The sequence below is a fragment of the Magnolia sinica genome, chromosome 5 (assembly GCF_029962835.1).
Source record: "Magnolia sinica isolate HGM2019 chromosome 5, MsV1, whole genome shotgun sequence".
In the NCBI taxonomy this organism is placed as follows: Eukaryota; Viridiplantae; Streptophyta; class Magnoliopsida; order Magnoliales; family Magnoliaceae; genus Magnolia; species Magnolia sinica.
In genome coordinates, this window is record NC_080577.1 from 1,498,826 (window position 1) to 1,520,459 (window position 21,634).

The 21,634-nt window shown below is 38.6% G+C and overlaps 1 protein-coding gene across 4 annotated transcripts; it reads right to left on the reverse strand.

The window, feature by feature from the left end:
• Window positions 1–2,317: 2,317 nt before the first annotated feature.
• On the reverse strand, window positions 2,318–20,191 carry LOC131245068 (tubulin gamma-1 chain-like). 4 transcript variants are annotated; one of them, XM_058244254.1, is made up of 12 exons: window positions 19,951–20,191; window positions 15,558–15,758; window positions 15,236–15,347; window positions 7,585–7,985; window positions 6,978–7,031; window positions 6,794–6,898; window positions 5,101–5,175; window positions 4,959–5,003; window positions 4,594–4,722; window positions 4,323–4,427; window positions 4,158–4,236; window positions 2,318–2,726 (listed from the first exon to the last, which is right to left on the reverse strand). In XM_058244254.1, the coding sequence occupies exons 1-11, from the start codon at window positions 20,077–20,079 to the stop codon at window positions 4,168–4,170; spliced, it is 1,425 nt and encodes a 474-aa protein (XP_058100237.1). In that variant the 5' UTR covers window positions 20,080–20,191; the 3' UTR covers window positions 2,318–2,726; window positions 4,158–4,167. The 4 variants fall into 4 exon arrangements, with proteins under 4 accessions (XP_058100237.1, XP_058100236.1, XP_058100235.1 ...); XM_058244253.1 differs by having other exon boundaries at window positions 4,124–4,236; XM_058244252.1 differs by lacking the exon at window positions 2,318–2,726 and having other exon boundaries at window positions 3,956–4,236.
• Between the last annotated feature and the right edge of the window lie 1,443 nt (window positions 20,192–21,634).

Sequence of the window (21,634 nt, forward strand, 5' to 3'; positions counted from 1 at the left end):
AGAAATATTCCATTTAATAGTTTCTTGTCATAAAAGCGAATTTGAATTAGTGGACTTACTTATGTGGCTCAAAAATCAGTCATGGGCTTTATTAAGTTGGGCTTATTCTACTTATCTATCTTACATGAAGACTTTATATATTATTTGATTATTTTTGAAGAATTGACTACAATTTTTATCATGCTTGAATACTTAATTATAGAATGTAAGCAGATTTCAATTAATACAAACATAATTAATTATTTTCTATAATTAAATTACAGCTTAAAATCAAACAAAACAAACAGATACCTATAATTGAATTACACTTTATACTTGTAATCACATTACCTATAATTGAATTATAACTTAATGACTTTACATGCATTCAAACAACTCGTAATAATATATTTTTGGTTTATGAACTCATCTACATTGGGCCAATTATTTGAGTACTTCAGATTGACATATACGTATACCACGTGTACATTGACTGCATTCCTGGAAGCGGATTGCATACCAGTTATTCATACATTTTGCCAGCTCATTATAGGGCATGAGCCCAAAAATGAGAAAGATCCAGAGCTCAGGTGGACCACTCCCGAGGAAAAAATTGGTGATTAAATGCCTACCATTGAAAGCTTTTGTGGCCCGAATAAGTTTTTTACACCGTGGACGTTAAATCACAACTTTACCTGTGGTGTGGTCGACTTGAGAATTGGATCTGCCTAATTCCCTAAAATGAAATGCTATAATGGATGGACGGTGTAGATAAAACGCACGCATCATGATGGGGCCCACAGAGCACCTACAAGTTGCGACGTCGGTACTGGCAGGGTTCGTATGCAATCCGCACCCGGCTTGTGAGATACAAGATCCGTACAAAAAAGAACGGTTTGGATCGGAAAACGTCCATGCATCAATATGAATGGTCCATTTGAAAAAGTCCACTTACAATAATATTTGTCTGGTGACTACAATAATCCATCCATTGCTTGAGTAACCAACGGTTATTGTTAGGAAGATTTCCGTTATCCGATCAAAATGATTGTTTCATGGTAGACAATGAAAGGAGAGGAAATCCACATGAACGGTCCAGATTGATCATTTGGCCATCCATGTGTCCGTGGCCATGGCACACTAACACTGATTAATGTGCCGTTGGCCCAGACCAGCTTGAAATCGGATTGCGTACTGAGTTACTCAGTAGGCTCTCATCGTACTCAGTAAACTCTGTTGGGCCCTGAATGTATCTGGTTTATCCAGGCCGTCCATCCAATTTTCATCTTATTTTAGGGGCTGAGACCAAAATTTAATCATACCCAAAGATCAAGTGCACCATACGATAGGAAACAGTTGTAATAATGACATCCACCAATTAAACTTTTATAGGGCCCACAGCGATGTTTATTTCTCATCTAACCTGTTCATAAGATCACACAAATATGGATGAAGGGAAAACACAAATACAATCTTGATCGAAAACTTGTGGCCCCCAAGAAAATTTCAATGGTAGATGGTAAATTCACACGGTTTCCTGTGGTGTGGTCCAATTGAGGTTTGGATATAATTCATTTTTGGGCTCAAGCCCTAAAATTATCTGGTAAAATTGAATTACTGAGTGGATAAAATATATACATCACGGTGGACCCCACAGAGTTTACTCAGTGCGCTAACGTACTGAAGTTACTCAGTACGCAATCCGCTTCCGATGAGCTTCCCTTTGTTTTATTCCTTTTGCATCAGCAGGCGTCAACATCAAAGGCTTTTTGCATGTGCGCAACTGCTTTAATTGCTGGACAGTTGGGGACCACGAAATACCAACGGTATTTTGAAAGCAAGGAGCGGAACCACTGCCCCCAGAGGCACGGGATTTCGTGCCTCTACATTCTGTACCGTACGTTTTTCGCATATGTATGATGATCCAAACCACGGATCCTGCCTCCTACACCTTGGATTGGTCCACCGAAAAAAAATCACTTGCTCGCGCAATCTTAACCGTCCACGAAATGAAACTTTTCTCAATGGATGGGATCCATTGCTGGATTTTGTTTTCTATTGTACATTTGTGGGCCACCAACTTGAGTTATAGGCTATTGAATCACAACTTTTTTGTGAACTACGGCCCACTCACTATCGGAGATACCAAGTGCATAGTTTCGATCTAGTCCAAAGTTGGCAACTGGTCCGAGATGAATGGTCAAAATTAGAAAGGCTAGATGCCAACGTTTTGTTTAACGGTTATCATAACGGTTATCATTCATTAAATAGACTAGAGATTATACAACGTTGTATCTTAAATTAATCTATAACATTTTTTATTTTAATTTTTAAATTTCCCCTCACGTGTCACCCAGTCGATTATATGGGCGGTGAGAAGTGTGGACCGTACCATGAGGATCACCTTGAGCAATCCACTCACATGTGGGCACAAATATACGTTGATTCAGACCATTGGCTGTGCATTGATTTCAACGGTGTAGCCTTTCTGATGAATGGAATCATTCTGGTTTTTGTCCCAGGTGATCTTTATGATGTGGGCCACCTTTTGCACGGCTCAGATGTTATGCACAAATAATGTCAGTGGAAAATGGGAAACAAAAAAGCGTAATATGTTAACATGCCAAGTTGTGTGTGATCATTTTTTCTAGAGGCATTTAGTCATTTTTACCTAAAAACAAAACCACCTACCCTCTATGGCCTTATCAGAGGCACACGTGCCAACATTGATATCCGTTTGATTTCACCTGAAAGAAAGAAACAATAGCATTCATGATGTCATGGTTTTTATAGTAGCTGTGATAAGCGTTTGTCTAAGGAAATGGAAGATCCCATAATGCGTTTATGACTGCAAATCAAGTGAGAGACAATGGGAAATTAGAGAAAAAAAGAACAAGGATTCATAACCAATTCCGTTGCCACAATGTATCAGTAAACACCAAAACCTTGTTTTGATGTGCCCCAAAATACAGATATATCCATTACTGCTGTACATATGAGGTTAAGAAAAAAATAGGATCTGCATTACAAGGTTCCCTTTTTCCATACTAACAAATCAACATTCTGATCGCTTCGCGTCCGGTCAGAAACATTCCCATAATTAATTTAGGAAGAGAAGTATCCCACCAGCTCAGGACATTGGGACATCCAGCACTTAGTGGGACACAGTTAAGGCTTTGTCTACAATGCCCAAAACAGGTACTAATACCGACATGGAAACTGGAAAGAAAGTACTTTCTCCATTACTCAAAAAATGTGGATACAGGTATCCCATTTGCAGCATGCCATCCTTATGCAGTTATATGATTTTTTGACCTATTAACTCTACTAAAGAGAGGAAGCAGCCCTCTGATCAAGGTTAGGTTTCTTTCAAGTTCATCTTGATAGTAACGTGACTGCAATTTGGAGCCTGTCCCTTGATTTAAAATAAATAAATAAAATAATAATAAATAAAAGCTAAGCAAGGTGATCATAGTTGGGTTATTTCCACTTCTTAGACTAATAATGGCATCCAATTCAATATTTGGATCCAAGCATAACTTGGGGAACTAGGATCCAAAATGCAATCATGTTACTTTCAAGCAGGACTTGAAAAGAATGTGACTTTAATTTGGAGTGCTAATTGCTCAATATCTAATGCTAGGAAGTAATTTCTTGTCACTTCTTCTTTGGATTAAGCTGGATGGTTGCAACTTGATTCACTTGTGCATCCAAACACAGCCTATTCTTTTACAAAGTTTTTGCATTATGACTTCTTATATGAATTTTTATGGGTGTTTGTGTGAAGAGAATACAATATGTTGGGATTCTGGAGATAAAAGTGCCCAATACAACAAGATCACCTAAAACATATCCGTGAAAATCCTAGGATTATCACCTTTTTATTTTTATTTTTTTAAAGGAATGAATTCCTTTATTGACTAGGTACTTACAAGAACTTGTATACCAAGTGACACAAGCATGCAGCAGTGTGAAATATCGGCAAACACCTGCACTATATTTTGATTGGAATTGATTAGAGATAAATCAAACAGCATATACATTACAGCAATCCATCATCACAAAACAAAGATAAGTTCTGCCATTTCGGAAGAATCAACATCTATCCACAAAGCTTTCTTGGGAAAGGATGAGAACCGCTTACTTGACCATCCTTTTTTTTTCTGATCGGCGCTTACTTGGCCATCTTTAGAGTGTTATATTTGAGTCCTCTGTTCCCGAGACACTGCCTTCTCCAGTGAGTACTTGATCCGGGTCCTGCAAAAAATGCCCACCTAACCAAAACTGTGCTGACAAATCAAAAATAAAATAACATGGACAGTCAGCTTCCATCAGCAACACACCTCTATCCCCCATTTGATGTAATCTGGGGACTCACATGCTCTGTATTCATCAACCAAGCTCTCTATTATCTCTCGAGACTCATCAAATTCGGAGAGATCGTTGTCCTGGTAGAATGGGAAAAAAAAATATCTCATGATCAAAGATGAGTAAATGTAATTAGGCTTTGGCCTCTGATCAGTAAAAAAATATATTGCTTACCTTCTCAAATAAATAAATAAATAAATAGGAAAATGCAGTTGGAAACAACAATGGCAGTGGCAGGCAACTTACTGCAAACATTGGGAACTTCCGATAATTGTCAAGAAAGGCCTGCTTCTTCCTCAACTTTTCATACTGGCTCAGACACTTGCTGAAGAGGTGCCTTATACTAGTGTGGCTTGCTAGCATCAGACCACTAACCTATTAAAGAGCATGTGGAAGCATTAAAAAAATGAATCCTTCAAATATTTATTTTAAGCATTTTGGTAACCAACCAAAAGAAATAAAACAGTTGAGTTTAAAAATCAAAATTCATGACCGGATGAAATTTCAAAAAAGTTGCTAAGTTTTAGGAAGAGTACAAGAAGTCAACAACTAAGTACAGCTGTTGGATACAAATAGAGATTGAACTAAAGAAAACCAGCAGAAGATCTTACTCTATGAGCTGTTTGAACATATGGAGATTTTCTAGACAAGGCAACCTGCAAAAGAATCGTGTGAATGATGTGATACCCCCAACAAAGGAGACAGAAGGGACTAAATTAAATCAAGTTGAACTTTGCTTTAGTGGATATAAACCTGAATGCTAGCAGGGCCCCACTCAATGAAATTGACAAGCTTTCTTTCACGTATTCTCTGCAAACTTTCATGCACCTAGTTCAAAAATTATCAGAAGTTAGTGCTGTTGTAAGTACTGCATATTTGAAAGGTTAGAACAGATCAAAAACAGCGTTCAAACAGAAAGAATATAAATGACAGACATTCAAAAGGGAAAGAACAAAGAACTTCCGACTTCCCCATAAATCACCTTGAATGGATTTTTTCCCCTTCTTTGGGCAAGTGAAAGTAGGATTTTATTAACATTCCACATCAGCATATAACCCTACCTCATTTATTTAAAAAATTCATGATGAAATTTATGGCATAAGTTTGATGCAGGCTGCCAACCTGATGAAACCCTCTATCTGGGCCAGGGATCGGCAATGACAGCACAAAATTCCCACAGGTGCAATGTAATAGACTATTGTATAGGTTGATTACAATCAAGTGCTATCTAATAGTCTATTACATAGGTTGATTACAATCAACGAGTAAGAGTGGAATTGAGGGACATGATTCATGTAGCCAATCCCAATTATTTGGGATAAAGATTAGATGATGATGATATAATCCTACCACAATAGGTAGTTAAAATCAATGTATCCTGGTATGTTGATGCAGCGAATGTGATTTTGGAGACTGAGGTCTTGTATGTTCATGGTTCAATCTAGAATATACAGAATAAACTCCTAAATTCCAGTTTGTCCGAACCAGCTAAACCTTTGAAGCAGACACCAAAAAAAAAAAAAGAAGAAGAAGAAGAGAAGATAAGAAGCAATTCAAGATTCTCGGTGTGTATATATGCAAAGATACCATGAGAATACGTAAAGAAATGAATGTGTTATAAGTTGACAACAAGACTCGTGTTGCCAACAATAGACAATGGATATGTGTTACCCACACATGAATAGGGATATAAACTGATTATTTGCTGTCTTCATCACAATCATCAGGATTCTTGACATGCTTGTGGCGATGTGAACTAGTTTGCTTCAGATAAGTGGCTTTGGATATGCATTTGTTTCAGGATTCTTGACACGCTTGTGGCAGTGAAGGTGATATATGTTAGTTATGTTAATGGTAAACAAGTTTCCCAACACGAATCTCATCTTTTATCCATAGAGGGCACTTGCATCTGGGTTAAGAATAAAAAAGAAAAAAGGATTGTGCGACATTTGGTTGAGCCATGCATGGGGTGATTAGATTCAGGATTTAAAAAAATATATATATAAATAAATTAAAAAATAAAAATAAAAATTAGAGGCAAGATAAGACTTGCAAATAAAAGTTCCATAAAAAGCAAGGTATGTTATCTTTTCTTTCTTTTACATTGGATGGATTTCGTAAGATGACCCTATCACATCATCATTATCATCATGTAAGCCTTATCTCACCTAATTAGGGTCAGCTACACAAATCTCGTTCCACGATTCCACTATATCAAGGACTATATTCTTAGTTAAACCATAGGTCATCAAATCTTTTCTTACCATGTCACCCCATGTCCCTTGGGACCATCCCCTTGCCCTTTTACAACTTTCAACTTGAAACAATTCACTCCTAACCAGTGCAGTTCTTGGTCTTTGATACACAATGAACTTATTATACATGAAACATGTGTGTGTAAGTAAATAAATAAATTTTATATATATAAGAACACTTTCAGACTTACCTGAGTAGGGTCCACTTCTCCTTGTATGATGTTTAATATTGAAATGTATTTTGCTTGGCTTGCTTCTTTTGTTCGAGCATAGGACGAAACCATGATATTCTTTGTCTGTGAAACACCAAACAAAAATGTCTATTCAGAGCATGCAAGAGCAATAAAGAAACATTTCAAAATGCCATGATCTTGCCTGTAGAAGTCTTCTCATAACATCTAGTACAGTTGTTTTGCGAATCACATTAGCCTGCCAGAACAGAAGGGACTACATCACACAGATGTACCTATCTAAAATAATCATGACAGTTTTTTTCTAGGCACTAGATAACATAACAAACATTTTAAGAAAAAAGAAAATTTCTTTGTAAAAAGTGCATGCCAGGGTAAAACCTAATTCTTCTCAATTGAAGCAAACAGTTCAAACCCTGACCAGCAACCAAAAACATCAAAGGCATGTATGGGTGCTATCAGAAGCAGCAATATAAGGTAAACAATATGCAATCCTAGGACCCAATGTGATGAACATGCTGAACCTATGTAGTAAATAAATAAATAAATACCATATATCATGGTGTTGCATTGTGTAATTGTGAACACCATTATTGAAATTGTAAACCCTACACAACTAATGACCATGTATTCACATGAGAGTCATGGTTTCTAACAGCTTCCGAGCCCATATATCTAACACCGTTCTTCACGGGAAAGATTATTAATTAAATTACTATAGAATAGACAAATTCAACAGCAATATAGGATAATGTTAGGAAGTAGACCTCTTACTAAATTTGAAATCTTACCTGACGCTCCACAGTGAGTGGCGTATACCCTGTCATTAGGAAATGGCATCTCGGAGTTGGGATCAAAGAGGCAAGAAGACCAACCAGGTCATTGTTCATGTATCCTGGATACCGAAGAGTAGTAGTGCTTGCGGACATTACAGTAGAAACCAATGAATTTGTTTGTGCAAAGGTAGGATTACTTAGATGAAGGCGTTCCACAGCAATCCTGTTTAGTGCAGTGTTGTCAAGAACAACAACACAATCAGCATTTAGAGTCAGTCGTTTGAGAGTCAAAAGCGAGTTGTATGGCTGGACCACAACATCACTCGTCTCCATCTGATTGGGAAATACACTATATGTCTGAACAAGCTTTTTGCTATAACGATCATTTAGGGTCTCCAAAAGATATGAACCCATTCCTGCACCAAAGCAATAGATGGGTGTCATGCCCAAAAAAAAAAAAAAACACACACACACACACACACAGAAAAAGAAAAGAAAAGTAAAAAAGAAGAAGAGAGAGTGCAAAGTAGGAAGAAATACTTCAGTTGAGTTTACTTAAAAAGAAGAACAGGATGCATGATAAAATCCCTCATAAATGTGAAGACAGCAAAAGCAATGATCTGTGAAGTGTAAAAGGCATCTGGAGACACCTTGCATATTGAACAAGGTTTTGATTGTCAACACAAAGGGAATATGTTACTTTTCTACTATGGATGCTACAGATCCTGAAAGTTTTTCAGATGATACCAACACAACTAAAACAACAAATATCTGTAAAACATCCATTCTATGCTATCAACTGATCGAAGGCATCTGCAACTTGGAAAAGTTCAAATTACAGTAGCACCCCTTTTTAGCTTCCATTATGGCTTTTCAAACGTATCATGATGAGGATCCACAATAATATGGACTGTACCATGACAAATCACGAATTCCTCACTCTAGGGGCAGCAATGGGTCGCGTCAGCCCACAAGGTCAACTTGCCCGACCCACTTCTAAGGCAGGCTCAGCCCAAGCTAGATGGATAGCAGGTTTGGCTTGGGCTAGAAATGTGATTTGTTTAAGTAAATGTGTCGGGATTGGGACCCTGCCCGACCCAACCCTCCATATAAGTTACCAATGGGTTCAGCTACATGCCCCGACCCGACCCAAAACCTGAATCAAAATAAAGACAAGTGTAGGTGGATTTTATATGTACGTACATATCCACTAACTGGAGTAGTTGTGCATAGCTTTAGTGTCATATTCCATTCTTAAACTTGAGTTGGGTCGTGGCAGGTTTGGTTGGGTCAGTTGAGCCTGACCCATTTACAATTAAATGGTTTAGATTGAATCGGGCTTGATGAATTTTAAGTGGGTTGGATCAGGTTAGAGGGTAATGTGTTGTGGGTCGGGTTTCGGCAAAGAATTCTTGGCCCGTTTGATAATGGGTCAGATTTGTCTGACACCAACCTGGCCCAAACCCAATCATTGCCACCCCTACCATGGTATTCCAAAATAGTTACTTAACGTCCATTATGTAACAATAAACGGTGGTAACCGTTACGCGTTACAGAATCGTAATGACAACGTGTTATGGGGTCGTAACGGCCATTATGGAAAAATGACCTGTGATGGTCCCGTAACAGCCATTACAGGGCCGAAATAGGTTGTTTTCAAAAAACATAATGGTCATTATAGGGGCCCACCATTTTCGTTATGGAATACCTTCACCCCTAACCAGTGTTCGAAATATCGGTATTGCGTTATGTATTGCACCCTTGGGATACAGATACGTATCGGTTATCGCACAGGATATATCGGTTGTATCGTGTAATGTATCGCTGTTGTTGGAGACATGGGGAAACATTGGGAAATTGGTCAAAGTTTTCAATGAAACTTCAGTGATTGTTAAAAAAGACATCAATACACACTTATAAATCCAAACATTATTTTTAAAAAAAATAAAGTGCACATAATAGGTTTTCTTTGTATGGGGTCTTAATCTATGGGTTGTCTAACTGAATTGATGCAAATATATTCAAAGTCTATTCATATAATTTATAAATTTAAGAAGGCGTGTGGAAACATAAGCAATAAGAAGAATTACTAGATAAGGTTACATAAATCATACATGTTTGATTTTATGTTTGGACACAGATTGCAACCAATTTGTGAGAAATTGGAAATTTTTGATTTTTTTTTTTCAATTTTTCGCAACTCGGCCCATCTCCTAAAATCTCAAAATTGAAGCTCCTAATTCATTATTTTTCATGCAAAACATGAAAAATCATGGATTTGTAACAATTTGACACTGATTTAACATGATTTATAGAAAAAAGGATTGAAAAAATGTTCACCGGATTGAACATGTGGGATATATTGCATTACTTGTGCGTTTCGTATCGCACATGTGGGATATAAGATATATCGTGGGATATATTGGCCGATATCGTCGATACTTAAAACACTGCCCCTAACCTTCTTCACTCAAATGAATCTTTGAATTAGATCTAAATTCCTATTTAACAAGCACAATACCTATCATCATTCTTTCCTAACTTACCACACTAATTAGAATAACCTCAACAACATTCACCGTGGGCATGAGAGAGATAGGTCATAGGCAAGGTATGCCAAAACAGTTATGTAACAGCCATTATGTAACGATAATGGTGGTAACCGTTACACCTTACGGAGCCCAAACAACCATTACAGAAAAGATGGCCCTTAAAGGGGGCCAAAACAGTTTTTTTTTAAAACAAATGAAAAACCATAATGGTGGCCGTGTCATAACGGCAACGGCAGTGGCCATTATGGCCACAGCCACCGTTATGGAATACCTTGGTCATAGGTCCCAAATTCTAAACCCAAAATTTGGGCAAATGGTAGAATGATTCTACTTACTAATACCATAATCACCAAAATTGGTCACGAGTCCTCATATTCAATGTTTAAGCATTAACCTCAACATAATGTTTTTGAAATAGAGGATTCAATTCTTCCAGTCATAGTTGCTTCATGGATCCGAGAAATTAACTAAGCATGTTAATAGTAGATACACCAAACATGAACAAATGTGAAATGAATCGCTCACCCTAAACACCCCTCAACAGACCCAATGAAAGCTAGAGAGGAAGAAGGAACATAATCATGCATATCCTATAACAAAATGCCGTCTAATAAATTTTGCGAAGAGGAGGCACCTTTCCCTCATCACAAGAAAAGTATAAAATCAATTACAAAGGACTTGGAGCCTGGAGATGGAATGCAGATTACAAAGGGCAAACAGTAAAGATGAAGGCCATGAACTGACAAGGCAGCCAAACTAAAGAAGCAAAAGAATTTCCAGCAAACCACGAAATAGAAGCAGACAAAAGATGTTGCACAAAGATAATGAATACATATTATTATGGAATTCCTACTATTTCTTATGGCTCATAAATGATCAAAAAGGCAGAAAAAGACAAATGAAAATAAGATAGCAATATACTAATGAAAATGGAGCAGTAATGCTATTACTTGTAGGTTCTATAAGCTATACATAAAAAAATGGGCCCCAGATATAAAGACTTACATAGAAGTTAGCTAACATCAACAAGATACCTAAGCAATATTGACTAACTAAAGAAAATGTGGGAAAAATTGACAATTATGGACAGAAAATGCATCAATTAACCACCTCAAGCACTCTCCAAATCCTAATGCTAGGGAGTGAGCCAGTTCGTGAACTCAATGGTGACTCATCTCATGCAACAATAGCCTGCCAACATCTGGTAGGCCAAATTACCTATTTTTCCTACTTGCAGTATTCGAAGTATCAGTATCACTACAAGTTTCGCTGGCCAAGGATACAGGGACAATATCGATATCACTAATAACCGGAAATGTGGGGAAACATGGGAAAACAGTGGAATATTCAGCGAAACTTCAGGGGATGTTAAAATGTACATATTTGCATATTTAGATTTTTTTATTTTTTATTTTTTTTAGAAGCAACGGAAAATATATTAGAGAAAGAAACGGAAATACAGAAAAGAAAAAAATCTGCTGAGGGAGCAGATTCAGCTAGACACCTAAAAAGAGAAGGTCAAAGTCCTTCAAAAAAGAAACATTAATAGCCCATTCAATAAGGAGACCCTTAGCCCTAGAAGAAACAGATTCCGCGGAGTTGGACATATTGTTAAAGCATCTACCGTTTCTTTCTTCCCATACAGACCACCAGATAGCTAGGATAGCCATTCTCCAAAGGCGCGATCTTTTTTTTCCTACCTTGATCCCATGCCAGGCTGACAACAGATTGTGAACCGAACCATTTAATGGGGCCTTAAAAGCATGTGTTGTTGTAAGAAATCAGACCAACCATCCCATCTGATTTATTTAACCATCCAACCTTCCAAACATCCATCAATATTGCAAAATATCAACAACACTTGATGTTTCACCAAGAAATCATCAATAATTGGAAAGGAAACGAAACATTGTGGTCTCAATATCGCGCATATTGTGATATCGATAATATCGAGATATTATCTATATAATCAATGATAAATTGAACACTACATACAACCATGTGCCCATGAAAAAAATTTTGAAAGAAAAATTTTTCTAATAAACAAAAATTTGATGATATCAATACGTTGGCAATATTATTGAAATATCGTTGATACACTTATGATACAAGCATTACCTAGAATTTACATAGTCGAAAATATTGGTGATTCATTGGCGATATTGATGCATTGGCAATACAACCGATAAAGCTGGGCATCGGTCTGGATCGGATCGGATTAGGTCCAACTCGATCCGATCTGAAATCCCAATGGATTGACTCGAACTCAATCTGATCCGAGACCGAATTCGGGTCACCTGACTCGGACCGATCCGATGCATGGTTGGCCTGACCCGAACCGAGTCCGACTCGGTCATGGAAACCGAGTCAGATCGGGTTGGGTATGATTCGGATCGTATGAATTTAATCCAACTGTTTCATGTGGTGTGGTCCACTTCAGCCTTTAATATACCGTCTTTTTGTGCTCAAGGCCTAAAATAATATGTCAAAATGGATGAACGGCTTAGATAAAGTATATACATCAAGGTGGGCCCTACATGGCTCTGAAAGAACTTTTAGTCCACCATATACATGTTTTTATTGGGCTTTTGACGTGCACTGCACGAAATGCAGTGACTTGCTTTTCACGCAAGCACAGCTTGCACAGGGTGACTTCTTTATCGACGTTAGCGAGTTATGTGGGTCTGATCATGGGGTATGTGTTATATCCAAGCCGTCCATCCATTCAGCGAGCTAGTCTTAAGGCTTGAGATGAAAAATAAGACAGATCTAACTATTAAGTGGACCACACGAATTGTTTAACGGTGAAAATCATTCTCTACTGCTATTTGTGGTGTGGTGCAGATGATCTTTGGATATTATTTATTTTTTGGATATTGCTCTATAATGATCTCTAAAAATATATGAACGGTGTAGATATAATAAATACATCACTGTGGGGCCCATATAACTTTGATCTCCTTTGAACCGTTCGTACAACTCGGAGCTCGAGGAGCGCCAGACGCCAGTACCTGTACTGGAAACGGACTGGCTACTCCCCTTGCCACCAGCCAATGGCTGGTGGTTGGTGCTCTGTGGGCCCCACCATGATGTATGTGTTTCATCCATGCCCTCCATCTATTTTATAGATCATTTTATGTTATGAGGAAAAAAAATGAGGTAAATCGAAATCTCAAGTGGACCACATTATAGGAAATAGTGTTGAATGAACGTTGACCATTAAAAACGTTTTGGAGGCCATAAAAGTTTTTGATCAAGCTGATATTTATTGTTTCCCTTCATCTGGGTCCTTATGACCTAATCAATAGATTAGATGTCAAATAAACAGTACAAGGGGCCTTAGGAGGATTATAATGGTGGATATCCAATCATTATTGTTTTCCTGTGGTGCGATCCACCTGAGATTTATATCCCTATCATTTTTTTTTGTATAAAGCCCTAAAATGATCTGTAAAATGGATGAACAGAATGGATGAAACACATACATCTCTGGATCAGGTCGGATCGGTCCGAGTAAGTATGGATCCGAACTCGACCCAAAACGCTTTCGGATCTGGACTACCCTACTCGATCCGCACCAATCCAGGCCGTCGGATCGGTTCGGATCGGGTCGGATCTAGTTGGATCCACCAGATCGGGTCAGGATTGCCCACCTCTAACAACCGACACCTAGAATTTACATAGTTGAAAAAATTGTCGATTATATTAGCAATATTGATACGTTGGCGATACTTAGCGATACATTGCTAATACCTGGAATTTCTAATACTACCAACGTTATCAGTATCCTTTAGCTGGAGATAAAGATAACATTGGAGATAATTTGATAATATCGGAGATAATTCGAACACTACCTACTTACCCATATAGAGATAAGATACCGTGTACATGTGTAAATGAGCGTGCAGATGTAACACCCCTAGAAATTTGGCATAAGGAGAAATGATTCTACATAGCTTCCGAAGAAAGAAAAAAAAAACATCTTCTTGCTATTTCAACAAAAATTTCCTAGAACCCAACTAACACCCCTAGAAACAGTTCCCAACCAAAAAAATAAATAAATAAAAATTTGAAGAGCGCATATTATACACCCATGAAAGATAGGACAGTAGATGTCCAGTTGAAGTTATCCATGTAACAGTGAATGGTCCATCTAGCAGCTGCAAGCCATTTCAATGTAATTTCTAGAAGAAACAAAACAATGTGAGATGGCATCCAGATTAGGTAAATACATAAATGGAATCGCTATGCATGATAAACCAAATCTACCATCCCATGCATGTATGAAGGTGAGTGCATGCACTACTAAGGCTGGAGGGAGGATATGTTCATGAGGTTTACAGCTCTATAAAAACATCTGAATCCAATAGACCCAAGGTAAATGCATCATAAAGCTGACTGTTTTGCCTGATATCCATAAAATGATGTGCATCTCGGGTGTCTATAGATAACAGATGATTCTAGGGGTACAGAAGCAGAAGGATTATTCAACTTCCAGCTCAGGGCATCAGAAACTCTGTATCCCCTACACACGCAACATGTTAGGGCTCATTCGGAGCTGTTGGGGAAAATATAATGTGATAAAAATGCCCCATCATTGTGCTATCATGTAGTCATGTCAACAAAGGAGTTGTTTTTTATCGGGATAAAAAGTGGAAAAACATTTAGCTCCTCTACACTTTATACCAAAAGGTCAGCTACTGATCTGGAACTGGCCATAACAATAGCATAATCTTTAGAAGGTGTCTTACCATGGAATGTTTTCACTGCAAGCTCCAAATTGGCCCTTAATTCCACTTTTGGATAGCACATAGGCTCTCTTAGGTGTAGAAAAGTGTGTAGAGAATCTAGAGACTACAGTACAACACATTATGTCATATAGCAGATCAGGTGAGCAAAAGACACGATAGCAAGAATTTACCCAAATCTGCTGCGGAAAGGATAGACTATAGAGATGCAATATGGCATATGCAGATACCATGGTAAGAGCTTATGGTGTGTGCAGAAAAGCTTATCAACCAATACTCAGATGTGTAAGAATCAGGACAGAAGACTTGATGATGCGAGGGGAAAGGAGGAGATTAAAGAAACATTTATAAACGCAAAGGGCAAACCTGAGCCTGTCCCACCAGCTATTGAATGACATAGAACGAAACCCTCAAGGCTATCACTTCCATCAGCTTCTCTATCAACCATGTCCATTATATCCTCTTCAACCTGCTCTCCCTGATTACATGTAATCATAAATTAGGCAAATCTAAAAGACAAATGACTTATGATGTTCTTGAAATAATGTGCAGTAAAGAACATAATATGAATTATACATCTCACAGGTTTGAGTTCACAACTGCCTTTTGTTGCTGAAGGGTTTCTAAATCTAATGGAATGGATACATTGAGGCATTATTCAAGAACAAGTAGGATCCTAATAACAAACCTGGTGATACCCACTAGCCCAATTATTTCCTGCGCCACCTCCGTGATCTGAGACAAATATGTTCTCGTGATTGTAGAGATTCCGGTATTCACTGTTTTGAATGCCATTAATAACTCTGGGCTCTAAATCTATCAGAAGAGCTCGAGGTATGTAGTGTTGATCGTCAGCTTGATAGAAAAATACGTCTTTCCTGTCACCTCCCTGCAGCATCTCATATAAGATATCAACCAGATCTAAAGTTTTGTGTTTGTGGTTATAAAATAAAACTGCTCTTTAAGCCTACAAAGCAATCTGTTTGAATAATATTATAGGGGAAATGCATATTAACAGCTTAAAGTCAGCATTCGACAATTAGAAACTGCACAAGGAAAAAAGAAGTTCAAATAGTTGTTTCAATAACTAATCTGCTAGAAATCTTGAGCAAAAAATGTAGAAATCAACCCTCACAAATCAAAATCAAAATGCAGAAACTGCCCCATCAATGAAGAAGGTAGAAACAGAAATGACCAATTCGCTCAGTAACACTGCCTCTGGCTCAGGAAAAGACAAGAAAAATATTTCACAATTTTAAGGATTTCTACTCGCAAATAATTTCCAAAAATCATGAAAGGATACTTGCATTTATACTAAAGAGCTCCTTTCTAATTTTTATCATTATCATCATAGCCTTGTCACAGCCATTTGGGATTGGCATTACAATCCCTGTTTTGCCAATCTTTATTTCCAATTCAACACAAAATAGCAAATTCTACTAAGGGCCTGTTTGGATTCATGGAAAGGAGGGGAAAGGAAACATTGTTTCTTGTGAAACTCACTTTCCGTTGTTTGTTAAGCCTTTCTTTCTGGGAATTAGTGGAAAACCCCATTTCCCACTTTCTATCTTTGTCAAATTTATTTACCCTTCTCCACCACTAAGAAAGGCATTTTCCCAAGGTGAAATGAAAATGGGTTTCTCAAGGGTTAAGCCCAAATGTGCCACCATCCATTTTTCAACCGCCTCACATACGCCACATGTGCCAATGTGCCAAATGAGACATTGTCCATCTTTGGTTAGGCCCCACATGTGCCACGTGCTACCATCCATCTTCTCTTGCGTCCCACGTGTAAAGAGCCCTATAATCATATTATTCCTTTCACTTTCCTCAACTTCCAACACCAAGATTTCCATGTATTGTTGACCTTCTATTGTGTTTTAGAAAGCAGTTTAAGATAAAAAGAAGAAGAAGAAAGAAAAAGAAAACTGTGTTTCAAAATTTCCCCTCACATCTTTCCCTCAAAACGTTTTGGCCAAGTTCCTTTCACTTTACATTGCTTCTCTTTTAGTCCCACATTAGAAATCTACAAGATTTCTAAGTAATTTATAAGTATGAGTTGAATTAGGAGGCTCGGGCCTTCAAGGGACACGAGAATTTTGGGTGTGCACCATCTCTTTGAAATGTGCACGTGCCGGGCAGTGGCTGTGGCACGTTGTGTATGTGTCCTTTCTTTTAATTTTTTTTTCATTACGGTCATATTTGTTGAAGCCCCAATGGTAATGTCTCCTCAGGCCCAATGGCCCTGGCCATGGCACATGGCATGTGTGTCCCTTCGTTGTTGTTGTTGTTTTTTTTTTTTTTTGTTTGTTTGTTTGTTATAGCCATATCTATTGAAGGCCCAATGGTAATGTCTCTTTAGGCTCAAGGGTCGTGCCCTCTCCCAAAGGGTGCGATTACACCTCTGTTCTAAATCTATTTAAAGACTTCAGTTCTCCAGAGTTAAAATCTACATTTCTTCTCTCTTGAATCTCTGCAACTCTTTACTGTTTTTAATTCTCTTCTATTTGGGTCAAAACCTACAAGGCGGTTCGGGGCTGTTGCAATGTGTGCACATTGCGATCGGGCAGTAGTCATTGCATCCTGGAGCTTGACTGTCCAAGATTCTGGTTGCACTAAGGGACTTCATCCAAGGAGGCAGATTCAACTTCAAGCCGAGTGATTGCAAATCGTGCCTCGACTACTACAAAATCCAAAAAGTTCTCATTCTCCTTTTTTGTCTGTCTAACAGCATATAGTCTAGATTGTTTTCCAAAACCCAAACCTAACACCTTCCACTAGCAAGATTCGAACCACGAAGAGAATGTAAGCAACTGATCACCTAGAGAAAGCCAAGAAGAATTAATAGCCTTAGATGGCAAAAAACCCAGGGTTCTTGCTCAAGAGTCACCTAGGTTAGCAGAATCCCTGGTTTGCTTGGTTTGTATTAGGCCTGGATTTACAATTCTGGATTGAAACTTTCAAATGAACCCAGTTAATTATGGGTCGGCTTCCATTATTCGTTCTTCAACTTTCTTTTGTTGAAAGGAATTAGGCCCATTGGGCCCAATCCATGTAATAAGACCCATAGGGCCCTACACATTTTCTAATATTATAAATAGGTGAGAGGGGTAGGGTTTCACAACCTAAGCATCTCATTCACGTTCTCTTCCTCCTTTCTCCTCCTTTCTCTCTCTACCCTTGCTTCTCCATTGTTCCATCTCAACATTGGCCTACAAGAACAACAAGATGTAGCCACCAACATCTTTGTTTGTTAGATTCATTTGCTCTAGAAAATGCCCAGAATGACAATTGGTTAGATATCATCTTTATGCAGGATAAGGAATTAAGGATATTTTGGACATTTTCAAACAATAATGGGAAATGTAGGATTTCTTTTCTGAGATCTTTTATATAGGAGAAACTATGACATTGAAACCATGTATAAGCCTCGCAACTTTTCCTTCTTTGACGCTTGATTACCCTTTTCTTTTTGTTTGAATAAAGCACTTTGTTTATGGATTAGGACAAATTGAAATGTGAATATCATAATAGAATCAGGCAGATTATGTAACTTCATGCTAGAATCGAACAAATTAGGTAACCATGTGAGTCACACCTCTACGGGTTTTGATAGGATCATACCACAACTACCCTATAGGGGTGGGTTTTCACTGCCAGATTGAATATTGGATGATAATATGAACTAATGTTGGGTAGTTAGGAACAACATGTTCATAGGATGTGAAGCTGAAACGAGGATGTTGAGATGGACGAGTAGCAAGACAAGGATAGAATTAGAAATGAATGTATTCCGGAATTTAGGAGTAGCATCAATAGGTAATAAGATGAGGGAAAGTAGACTTAGATGATATGGTAATGTGCAATGGAGACCAAGAACTGCGCTGTTTAGAAGGAGTGAGTTCATACAAATTGAAGGCTCTAAAAGGGGCAATGGGAAGGCCCAAAAGGACATAGGTGGAGGTACTAAGAAAAGAATTGATGACCTATGGTATAACTGAAGTTATGGCCCTCAATAGAGTGGAATGGCTGAAAAGGATTCACGTAGCTAACCCCAATTAGTTGGGATAAGGCGTAAATGATGATAAGGGTGATGATTCATATTCTGGAGTCTATGCTATAGGGGTCATCCTAAGAAACACTTCTTGAACTTGGAACATTGAAAGGTTTGAATAGCTCATCTTCAAGTCCAAGAGTCAAAGGTTAGGATCATTAATGACACATGATTATTAGGTCATAGCTTCTGTAAGGCAGAAATAATAATCATCTCAGATGAAATCCAGGCTGCAAAAAACCCACCCCTACAGGACTCTGGTTGGGAGCACTGTATCAAAACCCCACCTCTACATGTTCTCTTGTATGAGTTGAATGAGGTGTCACTTCTGCAATATAATTTGTGTAATGAGGAAATGCTAATATGCAAGTGGCTGCATAGAAGTCCTATGCAGTTCCCATCCTCTGAAGTACACACGTCAAACATGCCGTCTAAACACATGAATAGCCTGTATGCAGAAAAAAAAAAGGGTCAAGGAGATCAGACTGTGATATCCAGCCAATCAGGGGCTCGCTAGAAAAACTTACAATAACTGAATGCTCAGAGTGGTCCGATCCCTGCGATTTTCATCCCATAGCCCATCTACACAGTGGCCCACCATATCAACAGTCCCAATCACCATGGATCCTTACTCTTTCTCCGGTGGTAGATTCTCAGGAGTTTCAACACCCGGTCAAGGGTTCGAGTATCCATAGGTGGTGAAATACCACTACAGCATGAGTGTGTGGGGGTGTGTGTGCGTGTGTAATAATAAAAAAAAAAGTCCCGATCGCCAGAACGCTAATGCAGAGAGCTGCATATTAGCATTTCCAATCCGACAATTGGCACCGGTGCAAGCCATGTTCGTGACGTTGGATCGTGAGCGGGAATTATAAGGAGATGCATCGGTGAAGAATCAAGAAATCTCCACAAAACTAAACTCGATTTTAAAGCATTTGGCAGATATAAGAAGTTAACCTAGAAATGAGAGAGAAGTGAAAGGATCGAAGAATAGAAGAAATCAAGAAATGTGGAAAAGGAAATATGCCTGTGTGGCAAAATCTTCCAGGATTCCTTCTTTGCTGATGCCATGTTCGAGGCAGAGCTGCTTCCAGAACTCCATCCCTATCTGATTCCCACATTGCCCTACCTGCAGTGTTATGATCTCCCTCGGCATTTCTCCTCACCACGAAAAAAAAAAAACCTAGGGTATTGAGAGAGAGAGAGAGAGAGAGAGAGAGAGTAGGAGAGGAGGAGGTTTTCTCTCTTTTGCCCTTTTGCTTTTCTCCTCGCTCTCATTCTGTCTCTCTCTCTCTCTCTCTCTCGGATTTGAAAAGAAGAGGGAAAAAAGCAACTCTAATGAACAAGTTGTCGGGATGGCGGCCATTCATACTTGCCTCTGTCGCGACTGAGAATAAACTGTATGAGGCCACCCACTAGGGCCCACATGATAAGATTTTATATTTCTTTGAACCGTCCATTTTACAGTTATTACTATATTAATATATTTTTCTATAATTACGATTCATTGAAAAATCCTATATTTTGATTTTAAAAGTTAAATTCAAGCCATTAAAACTTTCTTTTTATTGTTTTTCATTTGTCTAAATATATTGATGATCACAATCATCCTTTCAAAGCAAATTTTATGAAATGGCAATCATAGTATAGATTCCATAACGTGAACGGTTACGATCATGGGAATACTGAGAAAGTGGGTCCAAATGTGCGACGACACACGCTAGATCCCGAATAGCGACGGAGGAAAAACGAGGACTGAATGCACTCGCAAAAAGTATACTTTGAAATTGCAATCGCCTCACACGTGTAAATGAAACACGCGTGTGTAATATCGGAGCAGCTCTCCATGTCATCCTCAGCATGTAGATTTCATGCATCTAAAATCAGCTAAATATAGTCATCTGTTGGGCCCACCGATGTACAGAGAATTTGAACCATTGGTCAATTTCTCGATGTATTTTATTCCGTTGTGGTCCACCTGATGATCTTATCAGTTGGTTTTTTAGAGGTCATTACATGTCTGGGATCACTAACGAACGGCCTAGATTACACACGGATGTTCCACGCGTAGCGAGTGCAAGTAGCAGTCCTCTTTAACATATGGTGTGGCGTTTTGTAAAAGGATCTTTCGACCGGCAATTTATGGAGATCCGGTAACTGACCGGTTTTATTTCGATGATGGCCAACCAAACTAAAATGTGTTTTTCTGGTGATCCGGGCCGTTCATTCGTAGGGCCTCACCAAAATCTTCCCGCGTTTGAGCACTGTATCATTTCTCTTCTTTTAATTGCCCAACCGGTTCAAGTCAGCTGGGCTAAATTGCGGGCCTTGCGGTACAGGCCCAAATCCGGCCCAACAGGTTCAGTTCTCTAAATACTCCAGGCTAGAAGATCTGTGAATGTGTTACCTTGGAAATAATATCGGGTAGCAATGAGTCGGGTGGACCCAGCAAAAACTGGCCTGACCCAGTTTTGTGGTGGGTTCAGGCAATGTTAAATAGGTAGCAGGTCGCATGCTATAAAATGACGGCAGTTAAAATAAATGCATTGGACCTGGGTTGAACCCTAGCCAACCTGACCCGCCCATATAGGTTTCCGGTGGGCTAGGCGAGATGACCATACCCGACCTGGCCCAAAACCCACAACAAAATAACCATCAACACACAAATGTGATGTCCGTATTAAATGTATGCATTCATTAATTGATCCGGG

Coding starts and splice junctions, on each gene's coding strand:
- LOC131245068 (XM_058244254.1), bottom strand. CDS start 20,079: ATGCCGAGGGAGATCATAACACTGCAGGTAGGGCAATGTGGGAATCAG. Junction 7,986..15,235: donor AGCTGGTGGGACAGGCTCAG/GTTTGCCCTTTG, acceptor GCTTTGGTGCAG/GAATGGGTTCATATCTTTTG. Junction 5,004..5,100: donor GGGGCCCTGCTAGCATTCAG/GTTTATATCCAC, acceptor ATTCTTTTGCAG/GTTGCCTTGTCTAGAAAATC.